This window comes from Pteropus alecto, unplaced genomic scaffold (assembly GCF_000325575.1).
Source record: "Pteropus alecto unplaced genomic scaffold, ASM32557v1 scaffold63, whole genome shotgun sequence".
In the NCBI taxonomy this organism is placed as follows: domain Eukaryota; kingdom Metazoa; phylum Chordata; class Mammalia; order Chiroptera; family Pteropodidae; genus Pteropus; species Pteropus alecto.
Window position 1 is genome coordinate 799579 of NW_006434897.1, and position 23976 is coordinate 823554.

The 23976-nt window shown below is 35.2% G+C and overlaps 1 protein-coding gene across 1 annotated transcript in view; it reads left to right on the top strand.

Annotated features, from left to right (window-relative positions):
- The window catches only part of HERC5 (HECT and RLD domain containing E3 ubiquitin protein ligase 5), a 34453-nt gene that overhangs the window by 1799 nt on the left and 8678 nt on the right, over nt 1-23976 (top strand). Inside the window, exons 2-16 of the mRNA XM_025046018.1 lie at nt 1471-1640; nt 2327-2403; nt 4908-5129; nt 6374-6465; nt 6724-6854; nt 8806-8951; nt 10099-10175; nt 10910-11013; nt 12261-12320; nt 13623-13716; nt 15258-15447; nt 16664-16818; nt 19878-19991; nt 20926-21036; nt 22584-22754. Coding sequence (XP_024901786.1) covers nt 1471-1640; nt 2327-2403; nt 4908-5129; nt 6374-6465; nt 6724-6854; nt 8806-8951; nt 10099-10175; nt 10910-11013; nt 12261-12320; nt 13623-13716; nt 15258-15447; nt 16664-16818; nt 19878-19991; nt 20926-21036; nt 22584-22754 — 1914 coding nt within the window. The remainder of the gene's footprint in view (nt 1-1470; nt 1641-2326; nt 2404-4907; nt 5130-6373; nt 6466-6723; nt 6855-8805; nt 8952-10098; nt 10176-10909; nt 11014-12260; nt 12321-13622; nt 13717-15257; nt 15448-16663; nt 16819-19877; nt 19992-20925; nt 21037-22583; nt 22755-23976) is intronic.

A 23976-nucleotide genomic window follows, 5' to 3' on the forward strand; every position in this document is an offset into this window, starting at 1 on the left:
TGGTTTCTGTTCAAAGTTTGTTTCACTTGCCTCTTTTTAGAACATATCTGACCGATTTTGTGAGCCTTTGGAGAATACAGTTATCTTGTTCTCAATGACAATAGCTTACATCTGCAAGCAGTTTAAAGAGTGCTTTTAGTTGCACTTCTCTTTGGGAGTAATCTCCGTAGAGCTTAGGTCAGGTACTGTGACTCCGATTTTACAGGTGGGGGAAAGCAAATGGCCACACTCTTCTCTGAAAAATCCTGCCCATCCGATAAGTTAAAAAAAATGTTTTGCTGTTCGTTTTGGTTTTAATTCGAGCATCTTTTGCTGTTGGTCATTTGTGTTCCTTTTTGGTGAACTGCCAGTTCATATCTTTGCCTGGCTTTTTAAAAATTGAGCTGTTAATTTTTTTTCTTAACTGATTTGAAAGTTATTCGAATATTGACTAAAAGTAGCCCTTTGTCGCTTATCACAGACGTGTAATATTTTTCCCAACTTGCCTTTAGTTGATGTAAATAATAGTCTACTTAATCTTTTAAGGAGGCTTATGGATTTTGTGTTATGTTAGAAAACTGTCCACACTCCTCTTTTTCTATTTTTTTTAATTTTAAGCTTTTATTTTTAAAGTTTTTGATACGCTCGGATATTATTTTGATTTAAGGAGTGTGGTAGACGATGTAGATTTATTTGCCCCAATACCTTTTTTTTTTTTAAATAACTCTTCTTTTTTTCGACTGATTTGAAAAGCTGAGTCTCTAAAAATTGTTAATCGGTTGGGCTATTTCTTCTTTATTACCATACTGTTTTGGTTCTCCTGGCATTTTTAGTGTGAAGTGTGGTTTGTGCTTTGAGATTTTTCATGAACATAATTTCGTTAGAACTTAAAGGTAAAACAAGGCCCCAAATCTACTGTATTCTTTAATTTTTGTGATGAAACTAAATAAGAGTAATGGTAACTAGTGGATAATTTTAAATCTCTTAACTTTTAGAAAGGGCTAAATATGCACTAATGCCAATAAAAATTCTAACAGCATCCTCTTTAGAAATAGTCCCTCAAACACAATTTTAATAATGTAGGCCTTGGCTTTTAAATGAAGCAGTGAGGAGGGGCATATTATTATTTGTTTGTTTTTGGAAAGTATATTTCAGAATACACAATATATATCCTTCTGCAATGAGTTATGTTGTCCAAAAATTAAGTTATATTTTCTTACTGACTTTTTCCATTTCTGTTTCTTCAAATTTAGTTTCTGTGTCTCAACTTATTAAACAAAAATCTAACATCGAGTTTTATTTGTTTTAAAAAACAGTGAATCTCTTTTTCAAATTAAAAAAAAAATCCATTGTCAAGACAATAGTCAATGCTAATTTGTCTGCTTTTGGTACTTGAATTTTCTTTAAAGAGAAGTTCACATTAAGTCAAAGGGTGTCTAGGAGATTTTTCCAGGTGTTTTAAGTGTATTATAATAAAATAAATAATAATAGTGGATAATAATCAGAGCGCTCATAGTTTCTGTTTGGATTTGCTCTGCAGAATGCATTAAGTTAGGAAAAAAAATGAAGATACATTCCATGGACCAAGGAGCAGAGCACATGCTGATCCTATCCTCAGATGGAAAACCATTTGAGTACAACTATAGCATAGAACATGCAAGGTAGGGAACTTTTTTCTTTTATTAAAAATTATTTAAACTTTACTCAATAGGCAGTCATCATTTTTGTAGGAAAATGTTAATTTATATGATCTTTGTCCCTGCTTTACATAGTGGCATTTTAAGTAAGCAAGGAATTTTGACCCAGCCAGTTATTTTCATGAGTAAACTACAAATCAATTTATGTCTCCTAGGGCACTTCACATGTGTTGCTTTGACATTTGAAGGAAATGATTGATCAGTCCACCTAGCCCCAAATTGGACTTTCACATTCATTATCTCATTTAACCCTCATTATCTCATTTAACCCTAATCTTATGTTAGATTTCCAGAAATAAAAGTTTTCAACCTAGTAGAAAAATGCATTATCATGGAAAGATTTGTGAGACTTTCTCCTAGAAGATCATGTGAATTAGAACTTATTTTTATCATGTATTATTCCTGCATTATAAAATTATTCTTTGCAAAAAAGTCAATCGTCTTATTACAATTATATAATGCACATTGTTTTCATTTTAAACCACTAACTAAAAGATATATCATATTTTTTAAAATAATTTTAGATGTATTGAATGTGAAGCAATAAGTTTAAATTTTTTTCTTGAGTTTCAGTCCCAGTTAAATAGTTAATCTAACATTAATGCGACTTTCATTATGGTGTTTGACATAAATATATTTTCTTTCATTAGGTTTCAATGTATTTTACAAGAAAAAAATATAATTCAGATCACATGTGGAGATTATCATTCTCTTGCACTCTCTAAAGGTACTTTTCTGGAATATTGTTTTTTAGAGGGAGTAAATGTATGTATATGTAGAACTAATAGAATGTGTATGCTTCACCTTGTAATAGGACAGAAATATGGTTTTGAATTTGGTATGATTCTAAGCATGATTGTTAAAGGAGCTACAAAATGAGAGAATTCTTGGACCTATAGAATTTTGTCATATGACAAAACTAAATCAATTTAGTAACAAGTTTGATGTCCTATATTCAAAAGAAAATGATCCATGAATTGGGGAGTTCAGTGCCTTACTAGCGGTGGGACACTCTTCCCCAGGGATTTTGGGAAGGGTGAGCATTATAGAGTGTTAGGAGATCTAACTTGGAAACAGGGTGTGATTGTCTGGGGTTGCATGTCTGACCTTATTTAGAAAGATCAAGGAACAAAGAAACACAGGTACAGCCCCAGAGTTGACTTGACGTTTTGATATTGGCTAACTGGATATACTGTGTTTCTGGTCAAGTGGAGCATTTACAGGAACATGAAAATTCGGTTGACATCAGTTGAAATAAATCTCTTGGGCTTAGAGATTTATTTCAACAGTTCATGTTTTTATTTTTCAAATATGAAACAATGAAAATATTTTGAATAATGAAAAGCATTTTCTCTGGAATCAGGACCAGACATGGGCCACCCTTTTTCAGAATCTTTTTTTCCTTTTCCTCGTTTTCTTCCATCTCCCATGGCAAGGTCTCAGAATCCCTTGGCTCTGTTTCTGTGGCCATTTTTCAGGCCTGTGATATGTTTTAACATTACCTTTTAAATTCAGGGATCTCCTTAGCCCTTAATTATTTCCTATTTATTATCAGACACCATAATGGATTATTTCCTGAAGAAACTTGACCATGGAGGAATAATTAAGACAGAAGAGTGATAGAGAGAAATTCAAGGTTGAGACCTTTTTTCCTGATTCCTTTTCTTTTTTTATTTTTATTTTATTTTTATTATGGTGAAATTGGTCAACGAAATCCAGTGAGTTTCAGGTGTACGATTTAACAGTAAGGCATATATATATATGCCTTCTTTCTGTCACCACATATTTGGCCCCTTTTACCCCACCTTCCTTCCTCCCCAACCCCCCCCGCCGCCCCCGTACTCTCTGGTAACCACTAGTCTATTGTCCATATCCATGAGTCTCTATTTGTTCCTGAGGACCTTTTTTTTAATGTTTAGGACAGACATAAACATAAACTGAATAGAAGCTGGGACTTAAGGGAAGTAAATAAGCAAGTATTTCACCTGTACTGAAGGCTCTGTGAAAGTTTGAGAGTATGAACTTGTATTGAAAAACATTGGCCTGATTGTTTGACTTCATCCATTCATGAACAGATAATTTCATTTTGAGTATCTACAATTTTCAAGTTATGAAGATGGGGCTGACACACTATACCTTCAAGAACCCTAGTGATATAGGCAGAGGGGTGTTCAGGGTTTATTATTGGTAAATCACAATCTAGGAAAAATGAAAGTTGGGGAAACAAGAAAGTGAACTGCATACTCATCATTTATATTCCTGGTGGCTAAAAGGCTCATGATAATATGTTTGAAGTAAAAGCTCTTGCACAGTATTTTGCAAAGAGGTGTTTGGTAAATGTTAGTTCTCTCACATATTTTTTCAGAATCCAATAAGATATCGTTAGCTCCATTAGATAACATCTAAGAACTTTTTTTTTTGAAACATATGCTTTATATATTCAATTAATGGAAAAAGATGCTGGCTCTTTCAAGATACTGTGCTATAATTTGAAATGTATTATTTATTATCTTTAGACACATTAAGGAAGTGGGGGGGGCAAAGAGGAAAAGGGTGATTTTAGGTTTTATTTTCTAGATGTATAACGGTTCTGTTTTTCATGGGCCCATCCTGTGGATTTTTAAAAATAAGTATTTCTTGAATTTGATTATAATATGTTCAGATAGCTTCATTCTACTTGTCTTTGTCCATTCGGGTTTCTGTAACAAAAGTACCATAAACCGGGTGGCTTAAACAGCAGAAACTTCTCACAAATCTGGAGGCTGGCAGTCTGATTCATGGTGGCAACAGATTTGGTGTCTGGTGAGGATCCTATCTTCTTACGTGATGGAGAGGGCAAGAGAACTCTCTCGGGTCTCTTATAAGGGCACTAATCCCATTCATGAAGGCTTCACTCTCATGCTCTCATTTAATCCTCATCACCTCCCAAGGACCCCACCTCTAATATCATCAGATTGAGGGTTAGGATTTCAACATGTAAATTTTGGGGAGACACAAACATTCAGTCCATAACGTTACTCTTCGAGGTAGGAGGCGAGGGAATATAATTGTTACTGCTAAAGAGAAGATTCTTCTGGTTTTTCTGATGCAGGCATGTGGGATCTGAGAAGTCCTGTCAGTTTGAATGTAAGAGATTGTGATAGTATAATATTGATTGCATATACAACACCCTAGAGTAATGTCTACTGCATTTTAAACTTAATAAGACAGCATTTTCTTGTTTCTCTCAAGGCGGTGAGCTTTTTGCATGGGGACAGAACTTACACGGCCAGCTTGGAGTTGGAAAAATATTTGACTCAACTACGGCACCACAGATTGTGGAGCACCTCTCCGGAGTCCCCTTGGCTCAGATATCTGCGGGAAAATCCCACAGCATGGCTTTATCTGTATCTGGAAACATTTACTCATGGGGAAGAAATGATTTTGGACAACTAGGCCTGGGCCACACCGATGGTATAGACACATTTTCAAATTCATATTATCAACAAATACATTTGTTAGATAAAGGATGACTTTAACATAGACCTCCCTTTCAAAACTGGTTCAAGTATTCACCAGGGGGAACATTTGCACTGTTCTCCCTGGTTATCTCACTGTCTTTAGGATAGAATTTGCCTAAGAGACATGCATAGTATAGAAGTCGTTGCTATAATTGAAACACATGTCAGAGCCATGTGGAAAAAGGGGAAAGAGAATCTGACTGGAGATCAGAATACCTGGGTCGTGATTCCCACTTCACAGTTAACTAACTGCACAGCCTTACTCAGTCACTTACAGCTCTTCTCTAGACCTTATTGTCATTTTCAATAAAGTGACGAGTTTAGATGAAATGACCTTTAAGGTATGTGTACACTTAAGTGTCTATTAATATAATTATATTATGACAAAAGGATACTAAAACTTTATCTTAGAAACTCACATATCCTAGTCATATTCTGTAAAATATTACATCTGTAGGCACATATGCACACATACAAGAACATGTAAAAAAACATGTAAAGTCATTACCATTATTGAACTACCTCCAAAAGTAAATGGCAAAATTTCTTATGATCACAAACATCTTGTTAGAGTTTTCTGGTATAGTAGGCTCCATTATTTTATCAACTCTGAAAATGTACACATTATCCCCTGAGTTACTGGTCGAACACTGTGTTTCTTCCTGATGTGGTTCCGTGCTAATTACTTAGGAGAACCCATCAGTTGATGTTAGAAAAATATTCAAAGGAAGGAAAGGAATAAAGGGCAGTTAAACTATTTTTGCTTAATCTCTAAGTTGTTTGACAAGAAAATAATCATGAAAGAAAAAGAGGTAGAGTGAGGCAGGACACCATAGTAGAAAATTTACAAGAAAAAATACATTCATTGAAAAGGGTACTTGTAGATGGGAATGGAAATATCAGATATCCTGCAACTAAAGTTAATCATGTCAGGTTAAAATGAGAAGAATGGGCTGTGGGAATTTGCTTGATACTTTCACAGGTGAGCATCCCCAAATGTGGATTCTTGACCACTGGCCCACCCGCTCCTGTGGCCTAAATATACCAACATAGAGCCTTTCCTGACAGAATGTGCTGGGAACTATTGCTGGTAGGCTGAGAGGAAGTAGTCCATGTATCTTACCAGTAGTACAGAACTCTAATGTGAAATTCAGCATTTCCTTTTGGTCACTTTCAACTATTCTTTCCTTTGTATAGATAAAGATTTTCCTTCCCTTATTGAAGCACTGGAAAATCAGAAAGTTGAATTTCTTGCTTGTGGTGGCTCTCACACTGCCCTGCTCACAAAGGTGCGTATATTCTTATCTCCTTGACGGTAATTCCAGAACACTGTAGTAAAAAAAAAGCACTAGAAATCTGGGCGTGGGCAGTTAGTGTTTCCCAGGAAGAAAGGTCATTACTTCCCACAAGCAGGATCGTCTTCCTGATACTTGGGGGTTTTGCTCTGACAGTGCTTTCATTAATTATTTACTGATGCCTTTGCATCGGTGAATGCAACTTCTGTGTCATATTTCTCTAGAATCTGATATAAAGTTCCCTCTCCTTAGGATGGGCTGGTGTTTACTTTTGGTGCTGGGAAATATGGGCAACTCGGTCACAATTCAACCCAGAATGAGTTAAGACCCTGTTTGGTGACTAAGCTCGCTGGGAATAGAGTGACTCAGGTAGCATGTGGAAGGTAAGTTGTAAAGTGTCTATGAAAGTTGATAAAATCAATACAATAAATTTAGATAGATACTTTAATAAAATTTCCACCAGTTTTACTGATTGAGATAAAAGTTTTAAACATTTTCAAATGGGTGAAGATGCTTAATTTACATTATTAGATAATCATAATAAATCTTTATTTTAGTATATATATTTGTTTTCATTGATTTTTTTTTTAATGAACAAATAAATTCGCTTTCTTATGCTCCAGTGAAATACCTTTGTAACTGTTCACTTGCTCTTTTGTCACTAAGAAAAATGTTATTTATTTGGGGGAAAAAACATGAATAACAGGATTATTCATTGATGTAATCACTCTCACAGCCCTTCAAGGGCCATCATACTTGTTACCATAATTCCTTCAGAGTGATCATAGTAAAATATAATACAAAGTCATTAGTGGTTTTAGTAGAATCAACCTTGAGATGTTTGATTTTTCACAGCTCTTTTTTTTTTTTTTTTTTTTAAACAAAAGTAGAAAAACAGATTCCTTGGTTTACTTAATTAATTTTTTTCCTTGAACATCAGTCAGTCTACTTCTCGCCAGTGTGATGTTGGGTTTTGGTGGTGTTAAAAAGTTTTTGCACAGATATGCGTATTCTTCTTTGGCGCAATTTTGTCTTCACTAAACTTAAGCAGATTCAGACTATCTGTAGACTGTCTTCATTTGTTTGTTTACTGACCTTTTACTATAAAAAACTGGTGTACTTTTAGTCTATAGACATAGTCTCTTAATGATTTTGGAGTAAAATTACATAAATGGACATTATTAAGGTAGACCAAATTATTGGAATGGTATAATTCTCTGCATTTGATAGTCTCTGCTTTAACCAAAGACACGTTATCACCACTTTGGATTTTTCATGACACACATTCCTCTGAGTAGCATGTGTTATAAGAGGAGTCGTCACATTAAAGATGTCTTAATGTAAACAAGGGCAATGCCCCTACTAACATGGGAGAATTCCCTGAAAGGACTCAAAGGACTCACTGAAAGCTCTTATAGTCATGGTCACATTTATTTCAAGAAGAGGATGCAAATTAGAGCTAAAGGAAGAGATCATTGGACAGAGTCTAGGAGTGGTCCAAATGAGCTTCAGGCATCTACTCCCCTTGGAGCCATGGACCGTGTTACCTCCTCCCAGCCTGATACATGCCTGTGTGTAGAGATTGCCAACCAGAGAAGCTCACCTAGGTTTAAAGTTGTTATTGGGGTTTCACTGCTTAGTTGTGATTGACTGACTCATTGCCCAGGTGGTAGAGTTTAGCCTCCAGCCTCTCCCTCTCTGTAGGTTGGGCTCACATGCACCCAGAGAGGCCCTCTAGGAGCCACCTAGGTAAGCTATTAGGTATGGTCTCAGGAGCCTGCCTTGAATAAAGACACACCTATCACTTGGGAAATTCTAAGGATTTAGAGGTTACTTCCCAGGAACTGAGGACGAAGACCAGACCTCTATTTGAGCAAGGCCAAATTCTATGTAGTGAGAGAGATAATTGGACAAAGCCGTAAGAAAATCAGTGTGCTGAAGATCTTTGGGAAATAGAGTAGGAACTCAGAGAGGATCATCTAATTCCATTTCTGGGGTGGGGAGAGAAAGTGCTTAGATGGCTTCCAAGAAGTGGTGATTCTCAAGCCAAGGCTTGAAAAAGGAGTAGAAGACAAAGAGAGATGCTTGTTCCTGATGAAAGGAACACCATTCGCCAAGGGGCAGCATCATGGCCTTGAGTGGACTTTTGGGGTTCCAAAATCATCTCAACCACATTTTAATGATTTCTTAGTTTTCAGTTGGCTAATTTCATGAATTGGGAGTTGGTTTACTAGTTTCACTCACTGGGTAACCTACTTTTGGTAATGTACGATATTGCTGTGTACTCTCATTGTGGATAATTGAGAACTGACCATATGTGCTTTTATTTAATAGGCAGCACACACTTGCTTATGTTTCTGATTTGGGGAAGGTCTTTTCTTTTGGTTCTGGAGAAGAAGGACAACTGGGAAACGGTGGAACACATAATCAGCTGATACCACTTCCCATGAAATTGCCATCAAATGAAGAACTCAAATTTGGTAAATTCTATAGGAGCTCAGGATTTGTTATAAATTCTTTTGTTGAGAAACTGATTTTTCTGTGTGTGAGATGTGGCAAGAAAAGAAAAATGTATGACTATGAAAGGAGTTTCACTAAACACTTTTCATTTTTTTACTTGTCAGCAATTTAAAATATCCAGTCTAATTTATTAAATCAAAATAACTATTAGTTTTCTCTTACCCCTTCGGATTAAGAGTAATGTGGACTTAAAATGATACAACATTAAATAGGCTATATGTATTCAGAAGCATCTGTAGCTTCTGATTTCAGTTTGCAAGGGGCCTGTTAATTTCATGATGACTGGTTTTCTTACCTGGTTAAATTGACTCATAATCATGTTAAACCCTCAGAATGAGAGCAGCTGACATATACCAGGTACTTATGCTGAACACTTAACATGTGTTACCTCTCCTTAAACAGTACAAGGAGATGTGTTCTCTCGGTCCCATTTCTCTGGAGGGTGCAGAGATTTGGAGAGTGAAGGGTTAGCCAGGTCTCATGGCCGGTAAGTGGCCTGTAAGTGGTTTGGCTGGATTTAAACTGCCCTGTGTAACCTCAGAGCCTAAGCTCTGAAACCCTCTACTGTAGAAGTGCCTTGGAGCACTTTGGTTGCTTGTTTTCTGAAAGTTTAGTGGTGACCTACAGTACCAAAAATTCTCTCAGTTCTAGGAAAATGAACAGTAGGGTTTTTTCCTTAAGCAGTTCATATATTTGATTTCTTACAACCACTTACGTAGACGTTTGAAGTACTTATTTACATTCTTTGCAGCCAGTAGTTATTGGTCAAATCTTGAGTTGTAGAATATAGTTTTTAGTAATGGCCAAATTAAACCAGGGAACAGTTAACTAATAAAATATTTTTGACTTTTATATATGAATATTTATATTAATTATGTATATTAAACTGATGCCACATGTCAACCTTGAGAGTCACCTGTTTGCCAACTAAACACTATCCTGAATTAGATATTATTTCTGTTTTATGGGCGGGAAATGTGCTGAGTCTTTGCCTATTAGAAACACAAAAGGACTAAGTTTAAAAAGAATCTGAAATTATTTGAGTTTGAGTGTGCATGTTTATGCCAAATGACTTCTAAACTCTTACTTTCTGTATATCTCTCTCAGAAAACCGTACCTCAGAAAAGGAGTTAATAATAATTGCTGGAGGGAATCAAAGCATTTTGCTCTGGATTAAAAAAGAGGTAAAAATAGATCCCTAGATGTTCTATAACTTGGTATTTTAAGCAAAACAAAGGATTCCAGAATCCAAGGTTGGTGAATTCCGAAATCAGGTTACTAGGCTGATTTTTGGGGAATAGGTAGACATTACTGATCCTTTATTGTCTAAACTATGTAAATATTTACCTAGAAAAATCTGTGTGTGCGTTTGCGTGCGTGTGTGTGTGAATGTCTAATTAGTGATTTCCTTAGATGATTCTTACCTTTTGGGAGGTTCTCTGCCAGTGGCATTTGGTCAGTGTCCTAGGGAGCCATCAGGTTGACAGTCTAATATGACATTTCCAGCCGGTACTAAAAAAGACTTGAGTTCATAGGCTTGTGAATAACATCTTCCCCCTACTTCAAGGCAAATCAAGTTCCTTCCACTTCTACACACAGTTCTTTTAAGATCTTCATCCCCTCAAAGCTATGTGATGTTCATTTTAATCCAGTTATATCTGTATAAAGTGCTGAATGTTGGGGCACTCAAAGAAATTTACTTTGGATTTAGTATTGGATCCAAATTGGCAGAGAATTGTCAGTTAGGCAAATGATCGATTACTTCTTGATAGAATTTCACTTTATGATTTCCCAGAGTTATATTATCTATATTTAAAAATCAGTATTACCCTCTATCATTAGAATGTGCCTAAAGGTTAGATACCTATTTATTTTGTGTCTAAATTATTATATTTTACTTTTTAAAATTTGTTTACAGAATCCCTATGTTAATCTGAGGAGGAAAATTCCTACATTGAACGAAGGGACTGTAAAAAGGTGGATTGCTGACGTGGGGACTAAGCAGTGGCAAAATACAAAAAGGTACACCCCATGCTTCTGTCTGCTTATATAGCTCTCTAAGACAGTGTTTTCCCCACCTAGTTCATCACAATACAGAGGTATAAGATTTTGTGGTTCAATAAGTGGTCTCCTAGCTAGAGATCTCCACAGAAGCAGAACCAATAAGAGGTGTGTAAGAGAGATTGAGAGAAAGTTTATTTTTAAGGAATGAGCTCATGTGTTTATGAGGGCTGGTAAATACAAAATCTGTAAGGCAAGCCAGCAGGGAAACCCAGGGAAGAGTATATATTGCAGCTTGAGTTCCATGGCAGTCTGGAGGCAGAATTCCCTCTACTCAGGAGACCTTACCCTTTTTCCTTTAAGGCCTTCAAATTATTGGATGAGGCCCAGTCACATTGTGGAAAGTAATCTGCTTTACTCAAAGTCTCCTGATTTAAATGTGATCTAATCTAATACCTTTACAGCAACATCTAGACTGGTGTCTGACCAAATATTTGAGTACTGTGGTCTAGGCAAGTTGCAACATAAAATGAACACAGGTAGCAGGTAAGCTCTACAAGGGCAGCTTTCTTTACTGCAGAACCCTTCCAGGCCTTTGATGTGTGTGTATTTTGACTCTCTGAACAGGAAGTATAGTCTACAATTTCCCAACCATGTTTGACCTTAAAACCACTTGTTCGTGGACTTCCTGTTTACAGCTGAACAGCTTGGGCAACCTTGCTCTAAACAACAGTACTCATACCATCTGTAAAGATTATACTAATTTTTACAGATACCTTCTTTTAGAGTTATTTTTAGGTATGGCTTTATTACTGAAAAGTAGTTGTACAAAAAGTTACATCATAATTTGCAGAGCATAAGCAATTAAGAACTATTTATTCAGTTACTTCTAAGATGGAACTGAGCATATTCCCCTACTCCACCACTTAATTTCCGGTAATATTTTAGTTTCTACTTTAGTGGAACAAAAATGAATAGGACTCGGAAATCTGGGTGGGATCAGAGTGTTTTATTTGTCCAAGAAAATACTGACACTAGGTCAAACCTTTTCCTCTTCCCCTGTGGCTTCTCTGAGTACATATCTTCTTATTTACCATGTTTACCACTGAAATTTTGAGATTTAGTAAGTGGAGTCAACCTTTAGATACCTAAAGCAATATGCAAACAAATCAGAGACAGAAGTTTGAAGGACAATTTTAAGATGTTTTATTTTGTTTTGTCTCATGCTATATGAAGGCATACTCATGATTTGTTTTAACTACAAAAAGGGAAATCAGAGAGATATTTTCATCTCCTGCTTGTCTGACTGGAAGTTTTGTAAGTGAAAGGTAATATATAGAATATATATAATTTTAATTTGTTAAAAATACAGTGTACAGCATGGTAACTATAGTTAATAATAATCTTGTATATTTGAAAGTTGCTGAGAGAGTAAATCTTAAAGTTTCATCACAAGAAAAAAAATAAATAACTGGTGATGGATGTTGACTTGTAATTATTTTGTAATATATACATATACTGAATCATTATGTCATACACCTGAAACTTACATGTTATGTTAATTATGTCTCAAAAAAATACTGTCAAAGATTGTAAAGAAAATGGTTTGAGGGTAAAAGAATTAGCTATGCGTTTCTCTCTTTAAAAATTACTTTTTTTCACAAAAGCAGATATATGATCGCTATAAAAATGATGCACCAAAAAGAAAATGAAAATCACCCATTATCCACCACTTAAGAACAATAGCTAGTAGCATTTGTGTATGTGTTTTTCTATGTAAATGTATTCTTTTACCAAAAAAAAAGGATTATATATCGCTTTATTCATTGCTTTGCAGTTAATATATTCGTTTTTCAATTTGTTCAGTTTCCATATTCCATATTTTTTATAACATCATTTTAATGTCCCCATGGTATTCCAGGGGAAGGACATACCTTAATGTATTTAAACATTCCCTTGTTGCAAAATATTTAAAATTTCTTTGAATTTTTAAGTAATACGAAGGAAGAACTTTGTACTTTTTTCTTATATATTTCCATAATATTTTTTATTTAAAAGAATGTTCGCTACTTTCAGACACTAAATATATGTGTTGATTTATAAAAAATGTTTCTGTTTAAACAATGACAATATTCAATTTAGTATTAATATAATTCATGGGTTAAGGTACATGTTTTATTAGTAATTTTTTATTGAAACACAACAATTTACTGCCCTGAATCCTTTTCTTTTGGCTTCTGCTTTCACTTGATGTAACTGGGAGAAATACCCATTTTTTTCAGAAACAAGAAAAGCCATTTTCTTTTTTCCATGGCTACTTTTTTTACTAGAAAAATAAATATTTATTAATTACTCATTTAAGATGATATCTGAGTTAAAGTCGCATAGCATATATTGTTAATAATATAGCCTTGGTATTTTTGTCATTTTAGACATAATCATGTTATTAACTATATTTTCAACTGTATTTATAGTCAGCTAAATTATTATAGTTATTGTAAAGTTAAGAAAAATATATAATTTTATTAAAATGAAGCAAGCTTTAGATAATCTAATAAAATATTTAATTTTGAACTGTGCTTTTTCATTTACTTACTCATCTGTTTTTTAAATATATCTTCCTTCAACAGAATAGCTGCAGAAACTACATCTATTTATTTGGACTTAAGTAAAGCAAGAAACACCTTTAAGGAGTTAACCGAAAAGGACTGGATTACTAACACGGTGGTATTCTTCAAATTGTCTGGGGAAAAAAAAAATACACTAAAAATTTTTTTATAAGAACTCAAAATTTCAGAAGCAATATTTTGTTTTGAGAGATTTTCTGAGACCCTGTAGTTCCTGGAATAAGTTAAACTCAGAAAACATTCAGGTGTTTGCCCACTTAGGGTGAAATAGTTGGTATAGTAGTCATGTAAGTTAAAAATAGTCTAAATAGTTCATCTGTACCTACACACATGCATATGCATACACATATAGATATTCACACTCCTAGAGGGAATATTTACAACTCAAGGCTTCAGGAAGGTGATTAAAGGATTTTTGAGATTGGCACACTAGAATAAGAATATTTTATTTGCTATTATTTTAAACATAAATGTAGAAATGAGCATACTTTTTCTTATATGAACATCCCCTTCTTCAAGGACTACCTAGATTCTTCCTCTGTGTTTTGTTCCATTACACTGCATTTTCTCTAGGTTCTAGAATGTTCTTGTTCTTTTTGAGATTGTTGCTGCTTTGTTTCAGCAGTTATTACTATCTTTAGGTTTCTCACTTTCAGATGTTCCAAACATGCTGCTTTTATTAATTTAGCCTTTCTTGATTCAGCCTTTATTAATTTATTTCCTCATTCTATTGTACTGGTTGATCTAGGGGTGATAGTTGCCTCCCTTCCTCTCCCTTTCCGCCCTTCCTTTCTCATTCTACCTCTTTCCACCCGCCTCATTTGGTCTTTCTCTCTGTTTCTATATCTTTCATTATCTTTCCCTCTCAATCTTGTCCTCATCTCGGCCCTTCCCTCTCAGCTTTGTCCCCTGCTCTATTGCTCTGTGATAATCAGCATCTGTATCTTAGCCAAAAGTTCTCTTGTATACTTTTATCTCAAGGGAAGAAGGAAAGTTTAATTTTGTTAACTTTGGCAGAACCGTGGTCCAATTAGGGGGTCTGAGGTAAAATGGATCCCTAATTATGCACCATTATCAGGTCTATGCAGCACTTAATTGCAAAAGATCACCAAAAATGTGAAGGGAAGAGGCTGGATCAGTTCATCACTAAGGCTGATAATAAACCTTGGTTGTACCAGAACAATGTCATATGATAAGCAAGCTACATAATCACAGAGCAGTCTTCCCTTGTTTCAAATGAGATAGTTGGATCAGAAGACCTGAATGTTTGTTTTGAGATTTCTGTGATATGGATTCATACACTGTTGGCATTCATTCTTTTATTTAGCAAATATTTGAATACCTGCTACGTGTGGAGCACTATAATGAGTGCTCCTGATGAAAGATGAAAGATAGAGGTTCCCTGTCCTTAGAAGGTCATGGCTTAGTAAGGGAGACAGACATATACTTGTCACATATCTACATGTTAAGTATTTGGGAAGGTAGGTGAGTTGGGATGTAAATGTGGGTTTTAGACTAAATGGTTATTCCAGTTTCATGGTGCAATGAATCTCTAGGATTTACACTTCATTTACATTAAGTTGCATCCAGTTCTTGCTGTGTTTTGAGTGTCTTTTCCCTAATTCTTTTTGACCACAGATAACCACATGTCTCAAGGATAACCTGTTTAAAAATCTTCCATTTTATTCTCCACACCAAGAAGCTTTAGAAATTTTCTTCCTTCTCCCAGAATGTCCCATGATGCATGATTTTAACAACTGGGAGAGCCTGGTGGTTCCATTTGCAGAGGCTGTTTGTAAAATGAGTGATAAATCTTCAGGGGTTCTGGGTAAGATTAAAGATTTACATTTGAAAATACTTCACCATCCTTTCAATGGAAAAAACATGCCTAGTAAAGTTATGGCAATACTTAAGTAGATAATTGTAAACTCATGTTTTTAAAAAGCTCATATTCTTCGTGTATTCTAAAAATGCTATAGTAATTACTCTGGTCACCCAAAATAGATTTATCTAGTATTTTTTTAGAGTTCTTGTAATGATCTGTGTGTGGCTTAATCATCAAGTCCTTTGTCCTCAACTTTTCATTATGAAAATTTCATACGCATAAGTTGAAAGAATAGTATAGCGAATACCCATATACCCTCTACTTGAGAGTCAGTGTTGCCGTATGTGCTTCCTCTCTCTTTATGAACAGATTACATTTTATTTTTGCTGAACTATTTTCAAGTAAGTTGGAGACATCATAACATTTCATTTATAATATTTCAGCATGCATCTCAATACGGAGTTCTAAATTACCATGACATCATTATCACACCTAATAAAATTAACCATAATTCCATAATGTTATTTAATACTCAGGCCATATTCAAATTTATGCACTTGTCCCAAAAAAGTATTTTATATCCTTTTTTTTTAAAAAAAAATCTAGATCCCCTGTCCTATAGAATGTCCCACCTCTAGATTTGTCTGATTGTCTCTTCCTTTCCCTCTATTTTCAGTACTTTGGAAGTTAAGTCTGGGGCTAGATTAGATTTTAATGAGGGTTTTTTTCCTTAAATACATAAACAGCATATTTAGCCCAAGGAAGTTCATTCTTGTTTTATTAAATCTAGATAATATTGTAAGTGATGAAAAGCTAGCTGAAAACATTTTGTTATTTTATGATGCTGAAAGGTGTTTTTTAAGAGTTAAAAACTCATGCTGGGAACACAAAAAAAAGTGCAGTCACAAATAGTTCTTAATCTAGTTTTTAATACAGTATACTGTTCATCTGGATGAAATGTGACAAATTTAATTTTGTCTGTTTTTTCACAATTCTTCAAGTTTGCGGTCCTGTTACCATCAAGGAATTTTTTTGAGGGCATTAAATTCTAAACTTTTAATTGCAATTGCATTTGCTGAAAATTTTATTACAGATGTGTTTTTGTAACTATGATATATATGAAATTTTTCTGTCAGTTTTGGAAATATGGACCACTTTTTACCTTTAGGACTCCAATAGAAATTGTATGCTCACATTTGTTTACTTTTGTATCCCTCAGAAGAATATTGGGCGTCTCTGCAAGAATCCGCTTTTACCAAATTGGTCCAGATGTTTAAAAGAGCCGTCACCGCCCAACTGCATTATTGGACTGAAAGTGCTGAGAATAACTATCACATTAAAGCTCTCCTAGAAGTATTGAAAAGGCTGCACAGGGTAAGGGTTCTTTTAGAAGTCCATATATTCTTATTTTGTAATAAAAATTCTCTTGTTTTCAACTGACCTGAATCTTAAGCAAACTCTTAATGAAACATGAAGTTTATATTATTATTTTAAAATTTTTGTTTTTTTTTTTGTGAATTGTCTTACATGTAAAAGAGTGTATATAGTCTATGAATGGTTTGAAGAAAATTAGTAAAACAGACATCAGTTAACTACAGCCCATGTTGAAAAAGAAAGCATTTCCAGTACCTTAGAAATGCTTGTATATTTCTCTCAGATTGCACCCCTCTTCTCCTCCTGGAGGTAGCCATGGTCCTGGATTTTGGGTTAATCGTTCCCTTACTCTTTTTTATTGTTTTATGACTATGCGTATCTCTAGATACTATGTTGTTTAATTTTGCAGTTTTTGAAATTTATATGAACAATACATGTTTCTTATACAAATTTGTTTTATAGATTCATTCAGATTAATACTTATGGCTGTATTTAATTGTATGTCCCTGGTTGTAATGCATTAGAGTATATTTTTGTGTTTATAATAACAGTATTTGTTCTTCTGTAAAGGATCTGTCCTTGACTTTTGTTCAATTTAAATGATTTGTTTGACTTTTTCTTATTGATTATAGGAGTTCTCTTTATTTTGGAATCTAGTTCTTTGTCAATAATATGTAAATTACATCCTAGTTTGTAGCTTGTCTTTTTACTTTATGGTAAAAAGTCTTAATTTTAATGTAGATAAATTTGTCCATTTTTTTAAATCATTTTATTCTTTGTGTTTTGTGTTAAACCTTTTTCTCTTTCAAGTTTTAAATTATTATCTACATCAAGGATCAACATAGTTTCTTTTCAGAAAGGACCAGATAGTAAATATTTTAGGCTTTGTGAGACATTAGGTTTCTGTGGCAACTGCAACTATTGCACTGTGCAATACTAGCATGAAGGCAGCGCTTGGCAATATGAAAATGAATGGGTGTGGCGGTGTTCCAGTAAAATGTTAGAAAAACATGCAGAGGGCCTGATTTGGCCCCGAACGCTGCTCCAGATAATTTTCTAATAGAGATGACCAAAGGAAGAGTACAAAGGCCAATATACCATATATCCAATATTTAAAACATTGGAAATCTAGCCAACAAACTGCTGAATAAATATACTCTATCTTTCCACCTTGACAAATAAACCTTCCTAATGACAGAGAAGGCCAGGCTTGAATTTAGAAATCTCAAACTCCTTATAGAGTTCTGCATTAAAAGCTGGAGGCTCAGAGGCCTTCCAGATCCTCCGTCTTCTTTTCACATTTTGGTTTTGTACTACACCAGGACCAGGGGTGTCACAGGTCCGTAGATGGATACCTCAGCCCATATGTTTGTGTTCTATCTGCACATTCTACAACAGCCACTCCTTAGCCAGCCCTGGAGTCTAGGGGTGGTTCACCTGTGACACAATTCACTCTCCAGAGACCAAGCAGAGGAGGAGACCTGTGCAGGTCCTGGAAGCTGGCTTGGAGCCATTTGATCAGGGACTTCTAGGTCCTGGGTATCTGGAGCTCAGTTTAGAAAAGGAAGTGTGGTCTGCACATAGACAGGTCCCTTTGGCCATGCAGACCCTTTATTTCCCTTGTGGGAGGTTAGTTGGCAGGAGAAAGGCCAGAGCAAGGATCTTTTAAGTCATGGACCTAGAGCAGAGAGACCACTCTTCCCCTGGTCCAAAGGGGGTATTGATCTTAGCTTTCACAATTTGGTGTTTACTCCAATTGGAAATTTATTTTAAGTTTATTTTTATTATTTCCCATATGAAAACAATTGCTGAGCACCACTTACTAAAATTCTGCCCTTTCACTACTGATAGGCAATGAAGTACCCCTACCTTGTTCTTAAAGTTTATCTTGGTTATTTTTGGCACTTGGCTCTTCCATACACATTTTAGAATTGTCTTCTCAGGTTACACACACCAAAGAATATCTTACTGGGAATTTATTGGAGTTTCATTGAATCTGTATTTCACTTTGAGAAGAATTGACATCTTGACTACTATGAATCTTCATGGTGTCTATTTCTTCCACTTATTAGATCTTCTTCAAATTCCTTCAATAAAGTTTTGTTATTTTATTATGAAAGTCTTGGATATGTTTAGCCAAATCGATTTCAGGATATTTGATATGTTTAGGTTTTTGTAAATGAGATCTTAAAAATTATATTATCTGCTGGTTTATAGGAATGCATTGATTTTTGAATGTTGATTTTATAGCTAGTGAATTTGCTAAATTCTCACATATCTACTGGTAGATTTTGCATTTTCTGTGCAATCTTGAGGCTGTAGACAGTGTAAGACTGAGATCACCAGGGTCTAGAGGACTACAGTCACAGAAGTGAAACAGCCTCCTCATGCTTCGGGAGGTGGTACTGGAAGGCCTACGTAATTTGGGGTGTGGGCCAGAGTAAGTAAGAATACTCCAGGTGAATGATCTTAGCTTGCACAGCCAAAAAGGGACTTTTAGAAGACCTCCTGAGACTTAGTCATTGAAGCCAGGACTGTGACTATCCACGTAAGATACTGATGGTTGCTCATGTCATTTTCAGTGTCTTCACTGACTGTTAGCTGGGCCAGGGTGCTCATGTGTATATCATAATAATCCTGGTCACCTCAGGGGATGGAAGGCTGGAAAATTTCCCCACGTTTTAGGAGACAATGTTCTATAAATGCCTTGTCAGAGGGAACATATGTAAATGGTGTATTGTTAAGATCTGAAGAACATGATATGAAGTATTGAGCCCCATAGTACTTGGATTTATATTACACTGTATTTTTCTTTGGACTTAAAGTTCTTTAAAACTTCTGTGAATTAAAAGAAACGAAAAGTTTATCATCATAATTATCAATTTATATTATTAAATCTTAGGTATTTATGTTTCTGAAAATTTGGGCTTTGGCAGTGGAGGAATTGGGTAGAACTTTATTTTGGTCATTATAATTTACTATTTATTCTGATAATCTAGTCAACATTAAGCAAAATTGTCTTTATATAAAACTTTATCATAAGTTATATTTTATTAAAGGTAAACCAGACTAAATGTCAAGCACCTGAAAATATTTTCAAAGTAAACGAACTCACGCACTGGCTTGATTTTTATGGAGACGCATATAGAAGGTCCTCTTGGAAAATGAACTCAGTAAGTATGGTGTGTTTGAGGGGGGAATTTGACCATCAGTGAGTTAATATAGCATTTATGCTGTAACTTTCTACATGTTTCCAAAAATCCTTGTGCTCTGCAAAGTTGCCTAACAGAAATGGATTATGGGAAAAGCAAGACATACCCCTCAAAACCTATGCAATTTTATAACCAGAGCACTAACAGAAAAGTGGTTGCTACCTGGGCATATAGCTTCGATCTACCAGACAAGCAACTTTGGAGGAGAGTGCCATGCGAATATGAAAAATGCATAAAACAGAATGGTAGATATCTATCCACAGTCTAATTAGAGGACTGGTGGTTTTGAGATAACATAGATGGAAGTTGAGCTCTGCTTAAGGTGGGCATAGAAGGCAGGGTGACTCACCACAGGCCAGCAGTATAGGGGGCCTGCACTTCAAGCAGGGTAACCTGTACGTAAGTACTTCTCTTTTTCATGTTCTTAAAATACAGGTAAGGGGCTCTTGCTGCCAGTTCAGCAGCTGACCTGAGGTTTTTTTCCTTTTCTCTGAAGATTATAATTCTACTACTAGCATATCAACCTTTGCCTGGTAAAAATTATATATGAGCTAACTGTCTACCCACATTATTTCATTCTCCTGTTCACCAAATGCATCTGAACTAATTTACGTTTCAGAAATGCAGGTTGCAGCAGAACAGACTCTTTGGAAAAGTATCCAGAGTTTATAATTAATTGCTAAATTAAATGAGCACCGACTAGGTCTGTATACCTTTAATTGGAACAGTTAAACATTTTCTTAGAATTTTATGCATTCAGGTATTACTGACCAGCAATTTGAATTGGTTTTGTCATTAAGTAGTGAGAACTTAAATCATCAGAGATTTAAGGCTATGAGGTAAGGTGTAAAATATCTCTGTCCTTTATCAGAATTGTTCTCATTTCCATTTTTAGGACACTTCAGTAGACATCCAGTATCCTGTCATATTCAGTCATTTTCCATTTATCTTTAATATTCTGTCAAAAATTAAACTACTGTATGCAGACTCGCTTTTAAAAATACAGGTAAGTATGCCTATTTCTTTGTCTTCATTAATAAATGACAAATGCCTTCTTAAGTGTACGATATTTTGGAGGTGGTAAGGGAGCCCCACCCACTGGTGAAACCAGTGGTCATAGCTTTCAAGGAGTTTATACTCTAATGAAGAAGACATGCATGAAAGACTGTCTTAATTTGGGTTGGCTTGGCCTTGAGGCATATTAGAGCCTCAGTAAGAAAGGCTAGAATTTGAGCAGCTGGCCTAGTTGTAGGGCTTTTACATTGAGGTTGGTACCTGTAGCTTTCTGAGTGGCACTCAAAGAGGCATAGCAAGCAGACTTGAGCTTGATTGGAATTATACCAATATTTAAGGAGGTCCAATCTTATGAAAAGAGCATAGCAGTGAGAATAGAGGTGACAGAATTCTTCAAATTCAGACCCAAATAAATGGCTGTACCCTGTAATGGTGCCATAATAAAGGTGTGTAAAAAGTATCCACTTTTCAATGAACAGTCATCAGTTGAATTGGTTTTGTCAGCATATTCAGCAAAGTGCTTTTAAACTTAAAATTGGACAGTTGAAAATGCCTTGGGAAATGCACTTCATCACCCTTTTGTAAGGATTAAATTTGTTAATATAGGTAAAGCACTTAGAACAGTGCTCTGCATAATCTCAGTGGTTAAAAGTGTTAGCTCTTACCACTTTTACTCTCATATATGCATCTGTATATGTATATGTATGAATAATATTCAAATGTCATAAAAGTATACTTTCACATTATGTAATTACCATAATAAAACAAAATAGAAAATTGATTTATGAGTTCTCAGTATGACCATTAACAAAATATTTAATAAAGAAAAATGAAAGGAAGAACTTATGTAATTTATTTTGCTTCATTTCTCGTAACTATTTTCTCCTGACTTTAAACCAAGTGTTCAGTAGTAATTTTATAGAACTGGTATTTGATTGCTCTTTGTTTTGCTAAGAACCACAGACTTTAATTATCCCAAACTGCCATTTGGTTTCCATAGTCTCTTTGTGTTTGTCTGTCTCTTTCTCTCTCATATTCTTAGATTATCTGTCACCTAAAATCTCGTCTCGGTTTTCCTTCTAGAATAGGGTATCTTTAGAGAGGTCTGATACCTGAATTTTTCCTTCTGTCTTCTTCCTTTCTAAACTTCTGAACTTCGCTTCCTAACGAGATTATGTTTCAGCGTACTGCTTTGGTGTTTATCAATGTCTCTTTAGCCTATTGATGATCATGAGCTTTGGTAACTGAAGTATTAATATTTGTGTTTACAGTATAAAGTGGTCCAATAGAGCCTGCTGTGGGTCACTTTCCTGCTCACCCAGGTGGGCTCCCAAAGCTTTTCATTTCTTAGGTTTCATGTTTCTTCTGCTCACTGAGGGTGAATACCGAATATATACCTTATCTCCAGTGGCATACATAAGGCTCTTTTTATAAATGTTTGTGATATGTACTCACAATAAACTGAAACAGTTTATTCCACATTATAAATTTCTATTAGAGTGAATGATGAAATGAATTGAAACTTTTCTGTTCTCCTAGGAGAAAAAATTTAGAGCTTGTATGCAGTTGGCCGGAATTGTGGAACATGGAGGGTCCAGTTTAACTTGGCTGCCCACCTTTAACCTAACAGTGAGAAGAAGTCACTTGATTGAGGATGTTTTGAGTCAGCTAAATCAGTTTGAGAATGAAGATTTGAGGAAGGAATTAATGGTAAAGTATAATTCTCAATAATTTTGCTGCCAAGAGAAGGAAGACATAAAGTAAAAACAGGTCTTACAGGTGGGAAATTATCTTCTTTTGCCATGAAGGTGGCCTATTTTAGAATTCCCCAGTTACCTGTGAGTTTCAGGTGATAGCTGCAGGCACTTTGTCAGTATAGCCGGGGCTCTGGAGCAGCTGGCAAATGGTTGTCCTTCCCCAGCCTAGTCAAGTGGAAAGTCCAGTACTAATCATAAGAGGTCTAGTCACCACCTTTCAAGAGTTTCAGTGAGATGGGGTTGACACAGAGGAATTGAGGGTTTGTTTCTGCTTTCATGCAGGAACCCGTATCACTCTGTGGAAGAGAAAACGTTCTCTTTATTGACTACATAGTTTTTTGAGGATGTAATTGTAGATATCATGTTCTGAACATTTATAAATGACCTTTGGCATAGTAACTATGTAGCTTATCTTAATAGTATATATTTGACACAGAAAAATAGTAATGACTGGTAGACATAGCGAATGTTTTCCTTGTGCCAGGAACTGTTGCTTGTGTAACCCTTTCACCAACAGTGTGTGAAAGGTTATATTTTTTTCCTCATTTTACAGATGGGGAAACTGAGATACAGAACCTTTAGGTGACTTATCCAAGGGTAAGACAACTGATGAATATCAGAGCCAGGATTTGGGTCTAACCATCAGTCGTAGACTTTCCAAATAAAGATTTGCCTGATAATATTTATTAGAGTGTTTTTTTTTTGATGGGAGACCCTAGTTTATCACCTATCCTACTCTGATTAAAGAAAGATAGACTTGACTAAAGCTCAAAATCCTATTTTAAAAGTATGTTGCAATGGGGTTTGCAGTTAAGAGTTGGCATTTCCATGTGTCTAACACACAAATCATTTAAAAAATCTAATGAACTCACATGATTCTAACCTGTGTCAGTCAGTCAGTCTACTCAGCTATTTTAGTTCCACTTTTATATTTCATTCATCCATTTTTAAAATTTAGGTAACAATGAGCAGTTACTATTTTCTAAACTATTGAGGCATTTCACATGTTATCGCATTCTTTTTTACAATCTTGTGGGAAAACTGAAGCTTTGTGAGACTAGGGAACTTGCTCATAAGGTGGGGCAGTTTTAACTCCTGGTCTTATGAAGCTTATAAATAATTCACTGAGGTTTGAAATTTGCATCTCTGTAAATGGAAGAGGCATTCATCCAAAT